Source organism: Physeter macrocephalus, chromosome 9 (assembly GCF_002837175.3).
Source record: "Physeter macrocephalus isolate SW-GA chromosome 9, ASM283717v5, whole genome shotgun sequence".
NCBI classification, from domain to species: domain Eukaryota; kingdom Metazoa; phylum Chordata; class Mammalia; order Artiodactyla; family Physeteridae; genus Physeter; species Physeter macrocephalus.
Genome location: NC_041222.1, coordinates 93,184,844 through 93,209,183, shown reverse-complemented (window position 1 = coordinate 93,209,183; position 24,340 = coordinate 93,184,844). Strand labels below are relative to the sequence as shown.

General features: G+C 36.6%; 2 protein-coding genes across 5 annotated transcripts in view; both read right to left on the bottom strand.

The window, feature by feature from the left end:
- Positions 1-269: 269 nt before the first annotated feature.
- The window catches only part of PPP3CC (protein phosphatase 3 catalytic subunit gamma), a 90,886-nt gene continuing 66,815 nt past the window's right edge, over positions 270-24,340 (bottom strand). The window contains exons 9-15 of one of the 4 annotated variants that reach the window (XM_028494188.1): positions 21,309-21,434; positions 20,502-20,573; positions 10,594-10,620; positions 9,598-9,679; positions 8,876-8,973; positions 1,891-1,920; positions 270-794 (exon numbers count right to left, since the gene is read on the bottom strand). In XM_028494188.1, the coding sequence (XP_028349989.1) occupies positions 577-794; positions 1,891-1,920; positions 8,876-8,973; positions 9,598-9,679; positions 10,594-10,620; positions 20,502-20,573; positions 21,309-21,434 (653 nt within the window). In that variant the 3' untranslated portion in view covers positions 270-576. The remainder of the gene's footprint in view (positions 795-1,890; positions 1,921-8,875; positions 8,974-9,597; positions 9,680-10,593; positions 10,621-20,501; positions 20,574-21,308; positions 21,435-24,340) is intronic. The other 3 variants (XM_028494189.1, XM_024130751.2, XM_024130752.2) reach the window with 3 other exon arrangements.
- Positions 10,627-19,902, bottom strand: LOC129392425 (pterin-4-alpha-carbinolamine dehydratase 2-like). Its single transcript, XM_055087316.1, has one exon. It carries the CDS (start codon positions 15,401-15,403, stop codon positions 15,239-15,241), a length of 165 nt encoding a protein of 54 aa, XP_054943291.1. The 5' UTR covers positions 15,404-19,902; the 3' UTR covers positions 10,627-15,238.

Below are 24,340 nucleotides of genomic sequence, written 5' to 3'. Positions count from 1 at the left end.
CCAGAAGAAAGTAGGTTATTACGGAAAACATTTCCCTTGGCCCTTAAAATCACTGGGTTTGGGTTATTCACTTAGGAGTTCTACTATAATCAAGTTTTCCATAAGAAGAGAAGTTTTAGCCACTGAAATCTAAGAGATCTTCTTCAATGGTACCCTGTAGAAAGGGAAAAAAAAAAAGAAAGAAAAGAAAAAACCCTTTTGTGTTTGAAAAATGATTAGTCTGAAATGGAAGATATTACCCTCCAAAAACAAGAGAAAAGGCTGGCTAGTTCAAGTCAGAAACCCAGGGTAGAGGTTTCCAAGGCCCTTTTATTAGGGGAAGGTCTCCTTTATAGCATAAGACTTCACTATGTATCAGACAATCAGATTAGTTCCTAAAAATTGGTGGGGGGGGGGAAAGGAAAAACAAACACATTCACTTTTTATGTATATATTAAACATAAATTAAAAGAATTTATAAAATGGTCACCTTTCTTACAGAGTAAATGCAGAGTGTATTACGAATGCACCTCCAGGTTTAAGTTGTTTCAGTTGTTTTTGTTTTGTTTTCCAATAATAAATAAATAAAATTGATTGTTAAGTCTTGGATCCACCTGTGCCACAGCAGGGATCTGAGTCATTACTGGCTCTTCTCCCCTTGTCACTCCTGTGCGCAGCGTTTGGTTGGACCAATTTCACCGGCCCATCAAAGTACTGGCTATCTTTGCGGGGTGGCATCCGCTCATTAATTCGGTCCAGACCTCGGGCTTCTTCAAAACTCCGGATCCTGTGCTGAAGCGAAAACCCTCTGATGGCTACAGAAAAACAGGAAAGGGAGGAGATCAATTAGACACTAAAGCGACCAGCTTTAAGTTTCTTAGCATACAGCAACCTCCTAGAGAAAAATACAGAAGGGTGGCTGTGGAGCACATGTCTGGTGAAGGGATTGAGCAATATTTGATTTCAATTAGCCTGGTCTGAAGCTACTGCTTCCTTAAGGCCCAAAGGGCCACGGAAACTGTGAAAGTCATTTTCATAGCTCAATTAATCATAGCAGAAGTAGACCTGACAAAAAGCCCCAATACATTTGAAAGTCTCTTATGGGCCAGAAACGTGCTCAGTGAGAGAGAAAAAAGGCAACACCAGAATAACAGAACAAGTTAAGCAGAGTAGCTGCTCTAACACAAACATCACATAGACCACACAAAAAAGTTTGTTTAGAAGGAGAGCTTTTTATCTTGCACAACCAGGAGCTGAACGTAAGTTAAGAGCCATCCAAAAAATAGTTCTTAGATATTTTCTTTCTGATTGAACTTTTGTATCACCAAGGAAAGGCATTCCCATTGTGAACCATCTTACCTAACAGAACAATTACATTTATAACACAAGTTTATCGATTCCAATGGTTTTCATCCTCAGAATTCATAGATAATTTGTTACTTAAAATTTGTTTTCATAGAAACAAAGATAATTTAGCTTGACTGACTTAGGGCAACCTCAGAAACTAATCAAACTAACTCCTATCTACTTTTGCCTCCACTTTTGATGTCCTTTGGAATCATTAGATAAAGAGGCTGACGGTTTGAATTTCTGATCATCAAATGGATGCCTCTTGGATATGGAAGGGCTATGAGATTAATTTGAACCCCCATGACCAGTTGCTTAAGCTTCAGTCATTGCATCAAAACTGAGAGAGCCCAGAAAGGACTTCAGCTGTGGAGAAGGTCATTTAAATTAATACAAATACAGGACACAAAGGAAATACTTTGTGAGCATGCCTAGAGATATCTCTACCTTTCCTCACTGTTACAGTTCTGGTGATGCAATAATAAAAGATTTCGAATGTTGACAAAGCTTTTAAAACTAGTAGACAGACACATGATCACATCTATCATAGGAATATGGCCATACCTTCCCGGGCCTCTACCGCTTCTACTGTGGCTGTAAGAGGCAGGAGCAGTGGCATGCAAAAATGAAGGCAGAAAAAGAGTGAGTAAACCAACAGCACTGCTGCCAGCACAGACATCCCAGCGTCCCACCTTTAAGCCTATTCCCATCCCTAATAAAAGTCGACTAGTTAGAGAAGCGACAGGATTACTGCGAACAACTAAATTGGGGGGACATATGAGGTGGGGAGAGTTTCTAAGATTGTTCACATTGTGAGTGGCACGAGAACCTTTTAGCTAATGTCATCCAATGGGGTCAATCAAGCTAACTAGAAGAAACAAGAGTTACGACGTTTTCCTCATTTTAAATAGCCAGCTGCTAATCTACATCTTAACATTCACATGTCAAAATATGTCCAGTCAAATCATTTAATATTACAACTGCTCTTTAGTTTGTGATAGTTCAGATGATGTTAGATCTGTAGCTGCTGTGTCCTATTAAAAAAGGTTATTTAAAACTATTTCTTAATGATTTCAAGCAACTTGTGTGGGGTCCAACTGTCCTTAATGAAAAAGAGTGGCCATTGAATAACAGACTGGCATTTGGAAGGAGAGAAAAATGGGTTATAAGTGAGGGGTTATTTCTTTTCCGGGGGTGGAGTACTAGCTGGCAAAGGCATAAATCTATTCAATTCTGAATACAAATTCATGTACCATCTGGGAGGACAGACACAGCAGAGGCTGACATTTCCAACCCACATGGCTTCCATTCGCTGTGCAAGAGAGCAGGCCAATTACTAAGAAAGCCTCTTCTCCTTCACTTTTGGAAAAGGAAGCTATTTAAAAATTAGTCAGGTAAACTTTCTTGCATTTTCTTTTTTTTTTTTTTTTTTTTTTTGTGGTATGCGGGCCTCCCTCTGCTGCGGCCTCTTCCCGTTGCGGAGCACAGGCTCGCGCAGGCTCAGCGGCCATGGCTCACGGGCCCAGCCGCTCGGCGGCACGTGGGATCCTCCCAGACCGGGGCGCGAACCCGGTTCCCCTGCATCGGCAGGCGGACGCGCAACCACTGCGCCACCAGGGAAGCCCGCATCTTCTTTTTAAGACAGTAAAAGCGCTAATATATGAAAAGGTTACCAGTTGTAGCAAGAAAGATCTTATTAGGAGAACCCTGTTAGTTCCTCCAATACTAATTTTTTAAAAGAAGGCAGGGAAGAATAATGAACAGTAACAGTTTGCTGTTCCTGAGGCTTTTTATATCAATCAGAGAGGAGAAACTGGAAGAACTGAAAATTAACTTCCCAAGGCAATGGGGAAAATGGAAACTTGGAATCAACTTATCAACTGCTTACATTTGTCAACCATGTGTTGGCACGTGTTAAATCAATGTCACACCCTCTCAAATCTCCTCACATAGAACAAACAAACTTTCACAAGAAAACGATAGTGCCTTCAAACAGTACATCACAAAAGCAACTGTTAAGAAGTGGGAGAACAAAGCTTTACCTGAAATTGTATACACAGTGCTGGTTTAATTAGAATTTAAAAGCTATGTCTGGCAAAATGTGTACTTGTATCACATTGTTTTGGGTCCTCCTAGAATTGCTTTTTGCATTGGGTATTAAGATAGCCTGCACTGAAGGATATTCCTTATAAGAAACATTCACATAAAACTGAGAAACTGTTTTTTTTCCCTTTACTGAAATATACTTTACTGAATGAGATTTCTTTACTGAAATATAATTCACATAACCATAAAATTCACTTGTTCAAAGTGTATAATTCAATGATTTTAAGAGTTGTGTAGCCATTACCACAATCTATGGTTAGAACATTTTCATCACCCCCTAAAACCCCCATTTCCCTCCCTCATCCCTTCCCCTAACTTTATAGTCAACCACTAAAGTATTTTCCGTCTCTACAGATTTGCCTGTTCTAGACATTTCGCATAAGTGGAATCATATAATACGTGGTTTTAGTGACTGGCTTCTTTCACTTAGCATAATGTTTTCAAGGTTTATTCATGTTGAGGATTATATCAGTATATAATTCCTTTTTATGACTGAATAGTATTCCATTGTACGAATATACCACATTTTGTTTATCCATTCATCAGGTGATAGACATTTGTGTTGTTTCCACTTATTGGCTATTACAGAGCATGTTACTATGAACATTTGTGTACCAGTTTTTGTGTGGCTATGTTTTCATTTCTCTGGGTATGTAACTAGGAGTGTAACTGCTGGGTCAATATGATTAACTGTATGTTTAATCATCTAAGAAACTGCCAGATTGGTTTCCAATGTGCTGCTCCATTTTAAATCCCCACCAGCAGTGTATGAGAGTCCTACTTTCTCTCCATTCTCACCAACACTTGTTTCTATCTGCCTTTTTGATTACAACTATCCAGTGGGCTTAAAGTGGTATCTCATTGTGGTTAATGTCAAACGATGTGGAAGATCTTTTCACATGCTTATTGGCCATTTGTATGTCTTCTTTGGAAAAACGTCTATTCAATTTTTTACCCATTTTAATTGGGTTATTTGCCTTTTATTATTCAGTTACAAGAATTCTTTACAGTTTCTAGATACTAGTCTCTTATCAGATGTATGCTTTGTAAATATTTTCACCCATGCTGTGGGTTGTGTTTTCACTTTCTTGATGGTTCCATTTTAAAGTTTTAAAACTTTTAAACTTTTGATGGAGTCCAATTTATAACTGACCTGTTTTTTATCTTATGGTCTTTCCTCTTTATTTTGGCTACTGGGAAGCTTGGAGTCAAATTTGTGACTGACTATTGGCTTTCACTGGTTTGTTTTCCTTTGTGCTCCAATTTCCAAGCATATTTATTTCCCTTCACTGTGTTGGATGTATACTGTAACTTACTCAAATCCCCCTTGGAACAAGGTGGGGTATAAATGAATGTAGGCTATAAGGCCATATAGGATGGGATATTGTTGGTTGAAGGCTCTCCAAGTAAAGTTACATGAACAATAAAAGATCTTTTTCAGCTAATGCTCCAGTTTGCCAGTGAACCTGTGGAACTGAGACTCTGATGGGAAAATGACAAATAAACTCAGTTCTTGTCAATCAATAAGAGAGAATAAGAAGCTCTAAAAAGTTGGCTGCAACTTTAGTTTTGTTCTTACACATTCCTGAGATTTCTATCAATTTTGGAGTATCAATAAACAATCCTATATTGATTAAAACACTCATATTCAAATCAGGAATGAAGAGAAACTGCATATATTTGGGACTGAGAACAAAAGATAGACCAAGGATTATAAACAACAAATCTCCAAATAACACATCCATAAAATTCTCTTTGCTACTTATCCCAGATTTGCAGATTTACTCTTTCAAATCAAGGTCTAGAAAAATTTCATTCGGATTAAAACAACAACTCTGTGGATCAGCAAATTGCCAAAACTTTTCAAGAAAGGATGTATAGGATGTTCCTTTTTTTCTTTACCATATTACTACCCATTAACTCTAAAATGCTTTGTCAGAGCTGCTCTCAGAATATTTCACATGACTAATAAGCAAAGCAATGACTGAAAAGTATTTTGCTTACAAGAAACTGCACATCTGAGAGGAAAAATTCAATCTGAAACAGTTTACTGATTCTTCCTATGAAATTACAGAAGTTAAGAAAATTAATTTTATACTTCCAAGGAGAAAATGTTCACTCTTCCTTATAAATAACTAAACTCTAATATTTCAGTATTCAATTTGAAAGAGAAGGAGGAAATCAATCCTATAAAAAGAAGAGGGGGAAAGGGGGCTGTTCCTATTAATCAATAGCCCTGGAATGTTCACAAAATGCAAAGAATTCCTATAAGAGGCAGGGTGACAAGGAAAAGAAAAACTTAAGTAGAAGCAATTCAAAAAACAAGGGGGGCAAAAAAGCAGTGAAACTCTAAGTTGTTAATGCTTCAACTCCAGTTTTCTTGCCTAGAATTAGTCATCCAATGATTTGATCTCACGTTTCTTCCCCTTGCTTGACCACATCTGTTTATTCTGACAGATATCAACCTTATCAATCCTGGGTTCCATAAAGCCCTCTCCTTAAAGTCAACGCCCACGTAATTTTCAGAACTGACACTGGTTGAAGAGGTGACTGAGCTACTGTTATAGGATATGGTTTGCAGGCAAAGAGGCAAACTCCCTTTCTGAGAAACTCTAACCCCCCAAAATTAAGGTATAAAACACACAAGTGAGGCATATGATGCGCATAAATCTGAAGTGTACTGCTTAATACATTTTTATATATGCATGCACTTGTGTAACTACCACCTAGATAGTGATATAGAACATTCCCACTACTCCAGAAGTCCTCTGTGCTCCTTCTGGGTCCATATGCTCCCACCAGAGGACGTGCCATTCTGACTTCTTTTACCATTGATGAGCCTGCCAGTTCCCTTTTTTTTTTTTTTTTTTTTTTTGTTGCTTGTGTTTCTAAGAACAGAAAGCACAAATACCTATCGAGTGTTTCACTTCAGTGCCTGGGACACGGTGAAGCTCTTTTTTAAAAAAAATTAATTAATTATTTTTGGCTGCTCTGGGTCTTCATTGCTGTGCGCGGGCTTTCTCTAGTTGCGGCGAGCGGGGGCTACTCTTTGTTGCAGTGCGCAAGCTTCTCAGTGCGGCGGCTTCTCTTGTTGTGGAGCACGGGCTCTAGGCGCGCGGGCTTCAGTAGTTGCAGCATGCAGGCTCAGCAGCTGTGGCTCACGGACTTAGCTGCTCCACGGCATGTGGGATCTTCCTAGACCAGGGCTCGAAACCATGTCCCCTGCATTGACAGGTGGATTTTTAACCACTGTGCCACCAGGGAAGTCCCAGTTCTTTTTTTTTTTGAAAACAGAAAAATAATTTATTCCAAAAGATAGCAGAAATAAATTCATCCTAAAAATATACTTTGGCATAATTCTGGTGGGACAGATCTTCCCTCTGAACATGTTCTCCTATTGACAGCCCCACTGGAGTTTTCCTGTCTTGTAACAGTTCTTAAACACTTTGCTGATTCCCATGTAGTGAGCAGGCAGGAGCCACCTTCAAATCCACAGGTTCCAAACAGAGAGTCATATTTCTCAGAAGAACAGCATTTTCTATCTCAGAGGAGTGCATAGACATTTTATGGAGCCTGCACAGTTTAAGTAGATACATAATTCATCAAAGTGTAAAAAAGGTGACGGGAAAAAAAATACTGCATTGTAGAATAAGATGTTCAAATGTGCTGTGAATGTTTAAGGCAGCTGATGGCCAAAATAGGCAAGTCAAGGAAGGTGGTCTAGGTATGGAGGTGATTTAACATCTCTTCATGACTAGAGATAACAGCAAACTGAACAGGTCACCAACAAGGTGATGATAACTCCCAGTTGGGACCCTCAGGGATGAACCAGGGCTCCAAGAAGCTGACAAAGCCCAGAACACGCTCATCATGATGAGAGGCACCGTGAGGCCCATATACGCCACGGTTGCTTCCCCGCCGCCTCACTTTGATCCCACCCAGAAATGTTAGTCTGCCTGTTCTTGCACATCATATAAATCAGACAGTCTGTGCTCTTTTCGATGTAGCTTTTTTAGTTTACCATGATGTCTGTGAGATTCAACCATGTTTCTGCATGTATTCATAATGTTATTTTTTATTGCTGAGTAAATTCCATTGTATAAATATAACATAATTTATTTATCTATTCTACTATTGATGGACATTTGGTTGTTTCCCATTTTGGACTATTATGAGTAAAGCTAAGGTGAGCATTCTTATGTACATCCTTCGGTGGACATATGCACTAATTTCTCTTCGATAGAAACCAGGCATGGGGGCTTCCCTGGTGGCGCAGTGGTTAAGAATCTGTCTGCCAATGCAGGGGACATGGGTTCGAGCCCTGGTCCGGGAAGATCCCACATGCCACGGAGCAACTGAGCCTGTGAGCCACAACTACTGAGCCCGCGTACCTAGAGCCTGTGCTCCACAACAAGAGAAGCCACTGCAATGAGAAGCCCATGCACCGCAACGAAGAGTAGCCCCTGCTCGCCGCAACTACAGAAAGCCCGTGCGCAGCAACGAAGACCCAACGCAGCCAAAAATAAAATAAAATAAAATAAAAAACAGGCATGGATTTGCTGGGTTGTAGGGTAGACATATGTTTTGCTTTCTTGCCCAACAGTTTTCCAAAGTGGTTGAACCAATTTACAAACCCACCAGCAATATATCTAGTTTTAGTTCTCCACAAATTCATCAACACTTGGTATTGTCACACTTTTAAATTTTAGCCATTCTAGAGAATATGTAGTGGTATCTCACTGTGGTTTTATATCCATTTCCCAGATGAGTAACTATTTTAAGCACCTTTTCATATGCTTTTTGGCCATTTTAATACCCTCTTTTGTGAAGTGTCTGTTAAAATCTTTTGACCATTAAAAAATTTGGTTGCTTTGTGTTTTTCTTATTGAGTTGTACTTTTTTTTTTTGCCACGGGGTGGGGCATGTGGGATCTTAGTTCCCCGACCAAGGATCAAACCCATGCCCCTTGTGATGGAACCCACTGGACCACCAGGAAGTCCCTGAGTTGTAGTTCTTTATAGACTGAATATAAGTCCTTTGTCAGACATATGTACTGCAAAAATCTTCTCCCAGTTTATGGTTTGTCTTTTTCCTTTCTTAATCATGAACTTCTGTGAATACATATTCTTAATTTTCATGAAAGTCGTTTATTCAATTTTTCTTTTAAGGTTAGTATTTTTTGTGTCATATTTAAGGACTCTTTATCTACCTCAATGCCTAGTTTCCATACTTTCTTCCAGAAGTTTTACTGTTTTAGATTTTACATTTAAGTTATAATTCATTTTGATTTAGTTTTTGTGTATGGAGATCCATTTTTCCCCCAGAGATAGATATCCAATTGCTTTAGTACCATTTATTGAAAGAAGCCCTAAGTTTCAATTTGACATTGACTGCTAGGTAATGGGAGCACACCATCCATGAAAGGAGCATTTCTCATACTCACCTGTCTCAATAGTCTGCTTTCCTCCTGAGAGTACACCCAAAGGGAGTGTACCTGTAGGAGTCAGGCCCTTGAGAGTCAGCACACTCTCACTCTCTTCCCTGCAAAGGAAGATCAAAGCCCTGGGTTAATGCTCGGGTGCCTACCACTCAGTACCTACAAAGATACTTGAAAGAAGTTAAGAAAAGATACACAGAGATGGAGGATAGGTTCTCCTTCTCCTTACCCCTTCCCTGACCCAAAGAAAGGGATGTTTTCTGTAAATATTCCAATTAACAACAATTAGCCAGGTCTTGCTTTTCAATTAAAGCCATTTAATAATCAGGTGCTGTTCTACTGTTTTCCATATATTACCCTATATAATCCTCCAAAGAACCTTGTAAGGCAGATCTGCTATTATCACTCTTTTACAGACCAGGAAAATGAGGCACAAGATCACACAGTTGAGAAGATGTAGAGCCAGGATCTGAACACAGGCAATCTGGCTCCAGAATCCACACTAAATCACTGCACTCACTGCACTGTATCTAAGCTCATACCAAATAAATGTTTGCCAGGCATTTCTAGGCACTTTAACACGTAGGTCTGATTCAAACTGTACTCAACCCAAAGACCAACAGTTCTAATACCAAACTCCAATTCTAAAAAAAACTGTTCTGAAATCAACTTCTAAATTACTCTCAAAATGCTTTTATCTCACACTGTAATGACAGAGTTATCCTTACCGAAGAATTGAAAAGACCCGTGCCATCTTCCCAATGGCTCTGATTTTATTCTTGATGATCTCCTTTCGAACTGTAGTGCCTCCTTAGAGAATACAAAGGATAAGTGAGTTAAAGGAATATGTTAACAGGTTAGTTTTAAAAAATGCAGGATGAAGCGTCTAAGTTAAAGAAATTGTTTTTAAAAAAGAAATCAAGGCCTAAGTTTGTTTAAACAAACCAAAGTCCCAGGAAGTTGTAAGGAGCAAGAGAAAAAGAAAATAACCCAGAAGAGAGAAAAAAAAAGATGATGTAAAAAATGGAGGGGCCACAAAAAAGACAGACTGAGTGGATCTATGAGGTAGGAACTTATTTGTGGTTCTGAAATGTAGAACACAGGGAAGAATGAAATACACACATATAAACAAAGACAGTTGCTACAGCAAAGATCTCTTTTGAGAATGCTGTGGGCCACCTCAGGATGCAGGGTTTGGCCTGCCAAATGGCAAGTGATGACTTGAGCAGTTGTCTTCTGCATGTAAACACAACACACAGCTAGCTCTCCTGAACTTAGTGAGAGCTGCTTTCATTTTACAATCCTCATTTACAAACTGGTAAGTTATTTCCTACCATAGACAACTGTGCAGTATAAATTATGATGATGGGTAAGGTATTTTATAAAGCAACATCAAAAAAGTTAACGTTAAGACTTTATGGCCTTTTCTCATCCAAGATTTAGGAAACAGCTCACACATGAGAAGCCAATGTCCAGGCATGCATCAGGTGACTGCATTCAAACGTCAGAAACTAAGAAATGTGGCCTCTCCTTCCTCGCCCCCCAGCTCTAAATATCCTGCAGGATCATACAGCAGGGTTCAGAGAAAACATATACATTGAAACAGAAAGGGAGGATGGAGGGCCTGTCTGAAATTATTCAACTACAACTAAAAAAGTCTAATTAATAGATTGTGGTGGGACAGACAGCGAGTAGTAAGCTCATAGCACATTTTGGTCAGATACCTTTCTGATAGCTTGAAATGTAGTGATCTTCAGGGAGAAGAGACACCAAGAAACAAGGAGATGAAAATAGAAATATGGGAAGAGAAATTTAAGTTTGCATGGAAGAGAGAAAAGAAAAAATCAAAACGAAATGCAATGAGAGAAGCAGGCTTTTATCTTTATCAGCTCAGAAGAGACATCCTTGGTATCATGATAGAATATTAAATTACAGATTTCTTGCCAGGAGTGTTTCTATTTCTTAAAAGTTTTACGTTAATTCACATCTATTATTTTCCAACATATTCTATCCCCATAGATCATGAAAATAAAATTAGACAAAGAAAAAGATACTATTTGTGGAACAAATAATGCTGAAAACAATGAATAAAAACAAAGGACAGAATGAACAGCTTACAAATCTCTTAATAAGAGCATCATGTTTTTTTTTTTTTTTTTTTTTTTTTTGTGGTACGCGGGCCTCTCACTGCTGTGGCCTCTCTCGTTGCGGAGCACAGGCTCCGGACGCGCAGGCTCAGCGGCCATGGCTCACGGGCCCAGCCGCTCCGTGGCATGTGGGATCTTCCCGGACCGGGGCACGAACCCGTGTCCCCTGCATCGGCAGGCGGACTCCCAACCACTGCGCCACCAGGGAAGCCCGCATCATGTTTTTATATAATGGATTCAATATCTTCTCATATCTTTGGAGAGATATTATAGTTTTTCCATTTTTAAGTTTTATATTTTCTTCAGAATCTCAAGTTCATTTGAGTTGCTTTTTGCTGTTTTTGTTGTTGTCTCTCTTAGAGACTTTCCCGAGGAGTCCTATAATCCTTGGTGCCTGCTCATCATTAAGAATGAGGGACTAGAAAGCTTTCAGAGTTGATAGGTGGGCTGCTGACTTGGAGCTTTACATACACAGAATGACCAGGGTGGGTCTTTGTTAGGGAATTCTCTGTATCAGTACTGAGAATGCATATGGTCACTTAATTCACCTGTTTTTGGCAAAGTATCGATGCCCTCAGTTGTATCCTGGTCCAGAAATTCTTTGCTTTACGCTTTTTAGAGGTTAGCCTCCAGTCTTGGAGAAGAGGCAGCTAGGACTTTAGCTGCCTTTCAAACAGCTTTTACCTACTCATTTTAGCTCAGCCCCCATCTCCCTCCTCCCCTCAACTCAAGGTCCCCAATTCTAGCAACTGGTGTAGGCTACCAATTCCTTTGCTTTTTGAGGATTCTGTACTGGAACTCGGTATTCCCCATTACTAAACTGGGCTTTAGCTTTCTTGAATCAGCCAAGTCAGTAATACTAATTCATTTGTTTTCCAGCTTCCAAAATCCCTACAGAAATCTCCACATTTTTGTAGGCTTATAAATTTGTAAAAATCTCTTTTATTGTGAAGTGTGATAAACATACAGAAAAGTACACAAAACAAATGTATAACTCAATGATTTATTAAAAGCAAATGGCCATATAACCAGTCAGGACAATAAACAGAACCCTGCCAGCACCCCAGATTCCCCACCTTGGGCCCTTCCTAATAATTAGTCTCCCTCTTCCCAAAGAAAATCATTCTCTTGACTTCTATTGAAATCACTTTCTTGCTCTTCTTTACAGTTTTATCATTTAAGCATGTATCCACAAGTACAAGTTTTAATTTTTTTTAAATTTTATGTAATTGGAACAATCAAATAATGTATTTTTGTGTCTGGCTTCTTTTGCTCAACATTATGTTTGTAAGACGCATCCATGTTTTCCCTGTTCCTGCAGTTCACTGTCATTATTGTATACAATTCCACTATATGAATATGCCACAACTTATTTATCCTTTCTACTGTCAGTGGTCATTTGGGCTGATTCCAATTTTTGGCTATGTTGAATTCAGCTGCTGTGAATATTCCAATGCATTTCTCTTTGCTGCACATATTTCTCTTAAGTACATTCCTATCATTAGAATGCTCAGTTATAGGGTATGTATATGTTCAACTCTGGATAACAGTTTAGCATTATCTACTAACATGGATGTACCAATTTACACTTCAATATATGAGCATTCCTGTTGCTACACATTCTGGCCAACACTTTTAGCCAATTTGGTAGGTGTGTAGAATCATCCATTGTGGTTTTAATTTGCATTTTCATGATGACTAATGTGGTTGAATAACTTTTCATATTTTTACTGGCCATTTGGATATCCTCATTTGTGAAGTGCTCATTCAAGTCTCATCTCACTGATCTGTAGTTCTTTATATATTCTGCATGAGCCATTTTTTGGTTGTGTAGCAAATATCCTCTCCCACTCTGTAGCTTGTCTTTTCACACTCTTTTTTAAAATTTTAATTTAATTTAATTTATTTTTTTCCACCCCGCTGTATGTGGGATCTTAGTTTCCTGACCAGGGATCGAACCCATGCCCCCTGCAGTGGAAGCACAGAGTCTTAACCACTGGACTGCCAGGGAAGTCCCTTCACACTCTTTAAATAGAGTCTTTTGATAAATACAAGTTCTAATTTTTTAATGTAGTCCAATAGTTTCCTGTATCGTTAGTGCTTTTTGTGTCCTGTTCAAGAAATTTTCCTCTATCTCAAGGTCATGAACACATTCTATATTATAAATACTAGAAGCTTTATTGTTTTGCCTATCATATTTGAATGTATTAATCCATCTGGAATTTATTTTTGTTTGGAATATGATAGGGGTCAGGTTTAATTTTTTTCTCAAATAGATATCCCCAAACCGTAACAATACCATCATTTTCCTATTACTCTGCAGTGCCACCTCTAGTGTAAATCAAGGGTCCGTATATATGTGGATCTATTTCTGGATTCTCTGTTCTGTTTCATTGCTTGTCTGTACTTGCACTAATAATTCTAGTTAATTTAGCTTTATAATAAATCTTGATATCCTATAGAACAAGTTCTCTCACCTTATTTTTCTTCAAGACTTTAACTATTTCCATGTGAATTTCAGAAACTAGCCTTAGTATTTCCATATAAGTTTTAGGGTCAAATTGTCTGTTAATATTTGACTTTATTGAATCTGTAGATCAATTTGGGAATAACATATCTTTATAATATTGAGTCTTCCAATAATCTATGAACATGTTATTTCTTTCTACTTATTTAGATGTCCTTTAATTTTTCTGATAATGTTTTACAGTTTGTTGCTTAGAGGTATCACACATCATCTGTTAGATTTATTGTTAGGAATGACATTGTCAATGGCATCTTTTTAAAAATTTCATTTTGTTTGTTGCTGGTCAATAGAAATACAAACGATTTTTGCTTTTTGACTTTGTATCCAGCAGCTCTGCTGCATCTGCTTATTGATTCACATAAATAATCTAGAGACTCTTTAAAATTTCCTCTATACACAATCATATTGTCTATAAATGATGATCGTTTTGTTTCTTCCTTCCCAATCTTTATACCTTGCATTTCTTTTTCTTGCCTTATTGTACTGGCTATAACTTCTAATATGATATTGTAAAGAAATATGGATAGCTGGCATGTTTGTCTATTCCCAGTCACTAAGGAAAGCTTTCAATATTTCACATATGACGTTTGCTATAGATTTTCACAGATATGTTTGTTTGTCAGATTAAAGAATTCCTTTCTAAGCCTAGTTTAAGAGATCTACTGTAAATGAAACATGAATCCTATCCAATGCTGTTTCTACAGCATTGGATGAGGGAATGATTTTTCTCCATTTTTTTCTTAATGTAGTGAATTATACTGATTGACTGATTTTTTAAATAAAATTTTTTTATTTTAGAATAGTTTTAGATGTATAGAAACGTTAAGATAGCATAGAGAACTCCCTTGTACCGCTCTCCCAGTTTCCACTATTATTAATATCTTACATTAGTATGTGCTGAATGAATTTTGAATGTTAAATCTTCAAACATTTTATTTGAGTAAGTTATATTCTTCTAGAAATCTACCCATTTCATCTAAGTTTTAAATTATACTGGTATAAATTTATTCTTGTTATTTTTCTTAATATCTACAGGATTGGTAGTGATGTCTCCTTTTTCAGTTCTGTCATTGGTTATTTTTGTTTTATCTTTTTTTACTTCATAAGTCTTGCCAGGGATTTATCAATTTTATTAGTCTCTTGAAAAGAGTACATTCTGGTTTTACTGCTCCTCTATACTATATTTTATTTATTTATTTATACTGGGGGGCTGCACCGCACAGCTTGTGGGATCTTAGTTCCCTGACCAGGGATTGAACCTGGGCCCTCAGCTGTGAAAGCGTGGAGTCCTAACCACTGGACCACCAGGGAATTCCCTATATTATATTTTATTTTCTGTTTTCTTATGCTGCTCTTAACTTTTTATTTCATTCCACCTCCTTTCTTTAGGTTTAATGTGCTATCCATTTTTCCCTTAACTTCCTGAGATAGATGTTGATTTTTCACCTTTCTTCTTTTCCAATTTATGCATTTAAGGCTATAAATTTTCCTCTACGCATGGCTTTAGATGCATCCCTCAAATTTTGTTGTTCTATTTTTTTCTTTCAATTTATATCATTTTGTATTTAAGCACTGATTTTACAAAATGTGGTATAAAGGTGAACTAAATTTACAACTTAATTTGTTCATGTAAATTGCCTTCAAAATACATTGCAGCTAAGATGTGTATAAAATTTTACATACATTTGGAAGAAATCACACAGAAACAGTTGTTTTTTCAACAAACTTGGCTAATTTCACATCCCTTTTGGTCAGTCCCCCACAGACATGTGAGGTGAGGGGCATATGGACCTTGTTGTACACAATGAACCATTCTGGGTGATGATTCATCTTCTCTGCTTGTAAGGTAACTTGAGACATAAAGCCAGATGCCTGATTACAATAGTTGAAAGAGAACTCCTTGTAGATGGCACCTCTCTCACTTAATTCTGACCATCCTTCTGCTCTAAGGTCAAGTATAACTCAGTTCCTCTCCACTGCTGTCAACCAGTGAACATCTGCTGAGGTTCTGGTTCCAGCCCCAAACCCAGGCCTGCCTGGTGCACTGCTTGCCCTCAAGTTTTAATATGTACTGCTTTTTATTTTCATTCAGCTCAAAATATTTTGAAATTTTCATTGTGATATATGACCCATAGGTAATTCATTTCACTTCATTGCATTTTATTTTATTTTAATTTTTGGCTGCTCCATGTGGCATGCAGGATCTTAGTTCCCCGACCAGGGATTGAACCCGCATCCTCAGCAGTGAAAGCGTGAAGTCCTAACTACTGGGCCGCCAGGGAATTCCCCATCTTATTTTTGTTTTAGCATTTATTTCATGTAATATTAATCTATCTACAACAGCTTTTCTTTGGTTAGTATTTGGACTATATATTTATTCTCCTTTTACTTTCAAATTTTCGGTATCTTTATGTTTTAGATCTGTCTCTTATAAACCATCATAAAATGTTTTTTAAAAAATCTTACCTGACAATCTTTTATTCATTTACATTTAATGAAGCTGCTGATAAATTTATCAACATAATTTATTCTATTTGTCCTAGTGTTGTTATAGGTACCTTCCCTCCTTTCTTGCCTTCTAGGTTATTTTTTTATCATGCCATTTTTTCTATAACTTAAAGGTTACATACTTTTTAAAAAGCCCTCCTTTCTTGAAAATTACTTACACCATGCATCTCTTACTTATCAAAGTATAATGTTAACAGGTACTTTTCTCCTCTCCCCAAATAATATAGCGTCCTCACACACTTTAACTCTATCCCACTGCCGACTATTATTGTCATATATTTTAATTCTGTCTTTTAAATCCAACAAAAATTATTATTGTTTAATAAGGTCTAAATTAACTTGATTTACCCACATATTTTCTGCTATTTGTACTCTTTATTTCTTCCTGACTCTCCAAGATTCCATCTGGTATTTTCCTTCTGTTTGAATAATATTCTTTAGAATTTCATTTAGTGTGGGTCTCCTGGTAATTCTCTTAGTACCTTTTTTAAAGGGAGGAATAGCTGAAAAATGCTTATTTCTTCTTCATTTTTGAAGGGTATTTCTGCTAGGTATAGAATTCTAGATGTACCAATTATTATCTTTCAGTGCTTTGAATATGTCATTCCATGGTTTCCTGCTTCCATTGTTTCCATTGAGAATCTACTGTCAGTTTAATTATTCTCTTTTGAAAGTAATCGATTTTTTTTTTCCTGGCTGCTTTAAGCTTTTTTTCTTTGTCTTTCATCTGAAGCACTTTTACTATGATGTGCTTAGATATTGTTTTCTTTGTATTCATTCTGCTTTGGTTTGGGGGACTTCTTCAATCTGTGGCTTAACTTGTCAGTTTTAGAAAAATTTCAATCCATTATCTCTTCAAATACTGGTTCTACCCCATTCTCTCTCTCTTCTCTAGGATTCCAAACACACCGGTGATACCTATTCCCTGTATCCTCCATGTCACTTATACTTTTGGGGGTATTTTATTTTTTCTCTTTGTGATTTATTCTAGGTTGTTTCTTCTGACCTGTATTCTAGTTCATTTATTCTTTGTTTAGCTTTATTGAATCTGCTGTGTTTTTCATTTTTCATTCCTAGAATTTTCTTTTTGTGCTTTATCAACTCTGCTACATCCCTTTTTATTTTTATTATTATTACTTTTTGTGTGGTACGCGGGCCTCTCACTGTTGTGGCCTCTCCCATTGCGGAGCACAGGCTCTGGACGCACAGGCTCAGCAGCCATGGCTCACGGGCCCAGCCGCTCCGCGGCATGAGGGATCTTCCCAGACTGGGGCATGAACCCATGTCCCCTGCATCGGCAGGCGGATTCTCAACCACTGCGCCACCAGGGAAGCCCATCCCTTTTTATAATTCACAGTTCTCTGCCAAAATTTTTAATCTAGTCTTTTATGTTCTTGAACAGTTAAGCATTGTTTTATTTTTTAGAATACTTATTTTAAAGTTTGGTCTGATAAAGCCACTGTCTGGAGAACCTGAGGGTCTGTTTTAATTTTTTTCTCTTTCTGCTGGTTCTCATTCATTTTGTTATGTCACCTCATATGCCTAGTTATTTTTGGTTGTGAGCCATGTATTATATTTGAAAGACAGTTTGCAGTAGTTTAAAGTTCTACATAATGCTATCTTAGTCTAAAGAGGTTTGCTTTTGCCAGATGCTTGGGACTACCTTATTTAAATTTCAGAGATTGAAATGACTTGAAGACAGGCTGTAGTCCCTTCCAGGGCATTCTATTTCCAGTTCACCCTTACTCTTACATAGATGCAACCTTTGGGGGTCCCAAACCAATGAGCAGAAGCTTACCAGCACTCAATTCATCTTTGGCAAGTCATGAACCCCAACTTTTTTTAGCTTCTATCAAGAGGGCTGGTCAACCTCTCAGCCCCCTCTTTTGATATTCATCAATGTCTTTAGGAGAAAATTGGTCCCATATGTAACCAAATGTCTTACCTCTCTGGATTTATGCCTATTTCCAGATCTCTACTTGGTAATTCTTTATTACTTTCTTAGTTTTCTGAATGCCTTTGAAGCAACTTTTTAAAATATTTTGTCTAGCTTTTCTAGTTGTCTTAAGAGTCAGGATTGATTTAAACTATCTGTCTGGCATTACTAATGTGAAAATCCTTAGTTTATATCACTTAGATAAAACCAAAATTGTACTGTAGTTTTAGTGTGGTTTCAGGAAGGAATGGAATTAGGTGTGTGTTCAATTCACCAGCTTCACCTAAAGGTTATTCTTCATTTCCTTTCAGAAAAAAAGTTTTAAAATCCTGTATCAGCTTATACCCACACACCTTGTAAAAAATGGGAATACGAGGATTCTATCCATTTACTTTTGTACTTAACATCTAATACACTTTCCATATCAGCACCAACAGCTCTACTCCATTCTTTTATTTTTTTAATAGTTGTACTTCATACCACAAATATTTACCTACTATGCTCATTGCACTATACTTGGCTTTAAGGTGATAATGGTAAGCAAGAACGAATTTTGTCCCAGCACTCAGGGAATTTACTGTTAAGTGACTTAACAGTATTAAGTCACTTATTAAATACATTAATATATTGATCTTGTAACAGTATAAATAAATGTAAAATCGCAACTCTATCAAATGCTAAGAAGTTAGCACCATTGATATGAAAGCATGACAGGGGTGTTGGATCTAGTCAGGGAGAACAGAAATATCTTCCATGACAAAGTAACAGTAAGCTGAATAGGAACTAACTAGAAGAGAAGGGGAGAAGAAAGGAGGCTTACAGAAGGGAAATAATATTCCATGTGGAGAATCTATCATATGGATATATCGTGACTGATTTACCCAGCTCTCCACTGAGGGATATTTAGATTGTTTGACTCTTTTGCTACTACAGATGGTACTTCAATAAATATATCCATATAAAACTTTGGGCAAAATTTAGTAAGCATGTCCTTATGATAATCAAGGATACATATACACAATAGAGTTAATACATACAATAGAGTTCACAATAATTTCCATTTCCACTTAGATTTAAATATAAAATTTACTAGATGTATTTCTTACATATTTCATCCTTTCCTAACTTAAATTCTTTGTTTTAATTTTCACTTGGCTGCACTATTTTCTCAAGACCTGCTTCCCTGCAGTGATCTCCTATCCCATTCATAAAGGTAAACACAAGCTATGCTCCATCTGCTCTGCACCTTCAATGTGGAATCTGAAGCATAAGTATGTATAGGACTCTCGTCTATATTCTCAAAGTAAGCTAGGCTTTCTCCACTATGTATATAGCTCATCCTAACAGTTGAGTGAATCACCTTAGCATAAGCTTGGGGAGAATGAGACGGTCAGAGGTTTGTGCTAAGGTGCTACCATCTCTCCAGAATCTTCTGCATTCTCAGATAAGTTAGGACCTATCTTTAAAATCAAACCTCCTGAAACATATTAGGGAAAAAATACTTGGTTATGTATACAACAAAATGTAACTATATAAATATCTCTCACAGGCCAATAAGAAGAAAAACAAACAAACATGCACATAACAGTAGAAAAGTGGGCAAAATAAATGAATTGACAACTCATAAAAAGAAATAAAGGTGGTCAATAAATACAAGAAAAAAACTTCATTAGTCATCATAAAAATAAATATTTAAGTTAAAAAAACAGACTATAAAAAATTATAAATAGTATTGGAGAGAACACTGTGAACTATGTATCACATACACAAAATGTAAACTGTTACAGCTTTTCTAGGTCATCTGCATCCAATTTAAAACTGTAAGTACTAATTGACACAAATTTTCAATTTCTAGAAATTTATCCTATGGAAATAATCAAGAAAGTGTTAAATTTCATTTCCTAGTATTGTTTTCCTTTCTTTCATACCACATATCAATATTTGACTCATATGCATTGTTTGTTTGTTTTCCTACCACCAGAATATAAGCTTTTTGAGAGCTTAGGACCTATACAATTGTTGGCACATATAAGGCGTATAATAAACATTGGTTGTTGAACAGAATAGGCAAAGATTTATCTATAAAAATTTTCAAAACTATGGGGTTTTAAAAGAAAATTTGGAAAAAATCCAATATCCAAGAGCAGGGGACTGGATAAAACAAAGAATGACTGACATGGATAACTATGTAACCATTAAAAAGAGGTCTACAAAAAACCCAGGAAATGTTTGTGAAACTATCACATGACGTCATTTTTGTTTAAAAGAAAAAAGAGAAAAAAAGACACTAATACAGTATTTATATCAAGATGTTAACAGTGGGTATCTATGAGATGGTAGGATTATGGGTGACATTTTTTTCTTATTTATGGTTTCCTGTATTTTTCAAATTTTATTTTTCTACAATGAGCAGAATTCTTTTTTTAATTAGACAAAGAAAATTATTCACACCAAACTAAAACCAAAACCAAAACTTCCTCGTTTCTGATTCAAAGGAGGAAAAGGCAAGTTTACCTTCAATTTCATCATCGGAAATCAATTCATCATCAGAGCATATGTTGAGAATGTTAACCAGCATCTCTGTGACTAGATGATAAGACAAAATAACCCAAAATTTATATAATTAATAAGGTACTTTCTCTAAAATGATGTGGATATACAAACATATATGTTAAATAAACATAGATCAAAATGATTTGTCATTTTGCTATTCAGAGTAGCTGTAAGGAACAGCATTAAATGCAGACCTTCAAGTTTATATAGATTTGGGGGAGATTACTTGCTCCAGTTGAAGTATGGAGTCTTTGAAGATTCCATTGCATAACTACTTGATTTCATTAGACTGCTGCCAGAGGCTTTTCTTCACTGATATGCATATGAAAGGGTTTCCTCCCATTTTACAAAGAAGTTAAGCCACCAGGCCTATGTACAACAGGCTTATATATTTGCACAGCTTATTTGTATAGGTGCACAAATAAAATTCCAAGAAAAATAATTCCTATTTAAATCTCTTTATCGCTGCAGAAATCACTGAAGGAATGGTTATTTCATTGTTACTTATGTTATTTTAACATCTTGATTATAGGACGACAGCTATTTTAAATTGATATTTAGAATAAGAAAAGCATAATCAACTAGAGTTACAATTTAAAAACCAATTAAGTGCCACTTAAAAATCTTTGTAGAGAACAATGAAAATAGAAAACATTTCTGATAACTTTAAGAAAAACATTTCTGAACCATCAGGGGACTCATGCAAATATAAGGGTGCTCAGTCACTAGTTAGGACAATTGATGGTCCAGATGCTTTAGTTCTCTTACCTTTTTCCCCAACAAAAGGCAAAGACCACGTGAAAACATCCATAAAGTTTGGAAGCCAGTATGGGTGTGGAGAACAGTTAAATTGCCTGATATTCATGACATTGTTTTCATATTTTAACACAGCAGCTAAAAAGGAAAAAGGAGGAAAATCTGGCACAGAGGAAAATGACATGGCAACTGGTACACTTTGTACAGCTGTGTACCTACTACAAAGAATTCAAGAACTTACTTTCCATTTATAAATTCAAGACAGATGGAAAATCTTAAAGCATGTTATATAGTTCATTCTTTTAAGAATTATCCCAAGAAACAAAGTTACCTGAAGAGCTCTTATATATAATAAAAGTACAAAAGAAACTAAGCTCTGAAACTTCAAAGGGTCTTGCACAGTAACTATCTATAGAAATCTCAGATTCCACATGAGAAAAATTTCATCATAATTTCCCTTTATAGGCCAAGTGGTTACAATTACAACTTTCCTCTGAGGGCAAACATTTCTCATTAAATGAACACAGCCTGTTTTCCTAGTCATTAGCCAGAGCCAAAGATTTTATAAACTTTTTAGGAGTTTATAACATAGCAGTTATTAATTCATAGTGGGGGATACAGATAGATGGTAAACTTGGAGCAATTTAATAAGGTTCAAAGTAGATTAAATCATTCTGCATACAGTATGTGAAGAAAAAAATGCCCGTCTCTCCTATACACAGTTAGTATATTGCTCACACTCTATAAATGTTTAATATTAACCAGTTCATATATATACGTTCGTACATATATATATATGGCACACATACTTTGGTACCAAACTGATTTTCTTTATATTTAAAACTTTAAAAAATGCAATCCCTTAGTTTTCATCACCAGCAGTGCAATGTGGTTTGCATTATTCTCTTAATTATTCTTACTATGATCATAAATAGAATAGGGTATAACAGTTCTCTAGAAATGACAGTTATAGGTCATCTCCTGATTCCTGTCTCTTTGCTTATTGCAGGATAGCCTAGTATTCTCAAAATTAAAGTCACTGGATGTTTAAAATGTACACCATAGATCATAAAGAAAATATATGAAAATAGGATTTTCAGCTTTTAAGAAGCTTCTAATACTGGTTACAATGTACATGTCCCATTATTTTCAAGTATATGTATTTTACTTAGGTTAGATGAATATATAAATATTCAACAACTCCCTCAATCTACAGAAGAAAAAGAGGTGGGAGGTGGACACAAAAATAGAAATAGAGATGTTTAAAAATCATGACTTAAAGGTCTTTCATGTAACCAGTGGAACTAAGAAATGCCTGTTGGTACCAATAAGTCTAAAGAATATACAAGAAAGAAAAACAACAGTAAGAGAAAAAGAAGGAAAGGGGGATAGAGTTGCTTTTTTCAAGAAAAGAGGTACTTGTGTGGTGAATAACTGAGTACCACCCGAGATTATTTTAGATGTCACATGCCCCCCTCCCCCCAGCCAAAGGTTAAGAAACAACCAAGGAAAATAAGATTGTTTCAAGGTAAAGTATGTTACCAATTATGTCAAAGCCAACAAAAAACTCAGGATCAACTGTGACTTTAACAGTTTACTAAAGGAATAATCAAGAACAAGACCAGATTAGAATATGGCAAAGAATGAACTGGCAGTTAGTAAGCTAGTAAAGTGATTGCTGATTTAGATGACATGTTTCAGATTAGCACACTGATAAATCCACTGGGCAATCAATAGACACTTTTTTTTTGGCCAACGCCGTGCAGCTTGCAGGATCTTGGTTCTCCGACCAGGGATTGAACCCGGGCCCCTGGCAGTGAAAGCGCCAAGTCCTAACCACTGGACTGCCAGGGAATTCCCTCAATAGACACTTTTAATAGTAAGGTTAATAAAGGAAGTAAGAAGGGAAAGTCTTCATCATAGATAAGAGGACTAGGGACACTGTCCTTGAGGAAGTTTGACAACATAAATGGCACATACCATTCATAAGGGAGGAAACGAGAACAAAAACTAAGTTTCTAATGTAATGGAAATATTAGGAAAAAGGAAATAAGAAAGAATGGAGCTAGGGAGAAGCAGAGTATTAAAGGATAGCTAAGACTCAGAAAAGATTGACGAGAAGCAAAAAGAAAATATAAGACTGGAAGAGAATTTAAGTCAAAGAAATGCCTTTTAAAAATGGACAGCAAGTCACTAAGGACATTCAGAGATAACTGTTCCAAAACAGACTGAAATGAGATGTGCCATTTCATAGTCTACTCTGAAATAGAGGAAGTAGTAAATATATTGTGGACCTCTTTTAAACTTCTCTCCCAAACTGCATATACAAGATATGACTATAAAGTAATGAGACTTAAGAAACCACCAACGACAAACACACCAGACCTTATATATCAGATGAGTGTGGTCCTTTGCTGTAATCACACCAGGCACAATAACAGTAGAATGTTATAGTAGTAGAGCAATTTATAGTTTGACCAATGCTTTTAATATTCATTTTGATTATTCCAACTTATCTCCAACAAGCCTATATCACAGTTATTTTAAGGACAAACTGAGGCTCAGAGAAGTTAAGTATCTCATTAACTGTGAATTTAAAAGTAAAGCAGGACTAGACTAGCATTTCTGACTCCTAGCTCGGTGCTCTTATCAATATACCTTGCTGCCTTACTGTATATTTAATCCAAAGATGCTGCCATCACTCAAAACGTTTCTGGAACTCCTCTTTTGGAACTGCCTCCAGAGCCATTTTATAAGCAACACAAGAAAAACCAGTCTCATTACCTTATAATCATACCTTGTTCCTGACCCCAAATGGTATCGTCTAGCTTGATCACTCACCTTATTCATCAGTCTTGACTCCGAATGACTTTTGGCTGTTCCAAAAATCAAATCCACCCTCAAAGGACGAAGATTTCCCATCATTGAGGATAGTCAAAAGAATGTGTCGCAGACTCTGAAGGCAATGCCAAAAGAGGAGTTCCAAAAATGTTTGAACAATGGGCAGCATTGTTGGAATAAATGTATAACCTCCCAAGGTAACT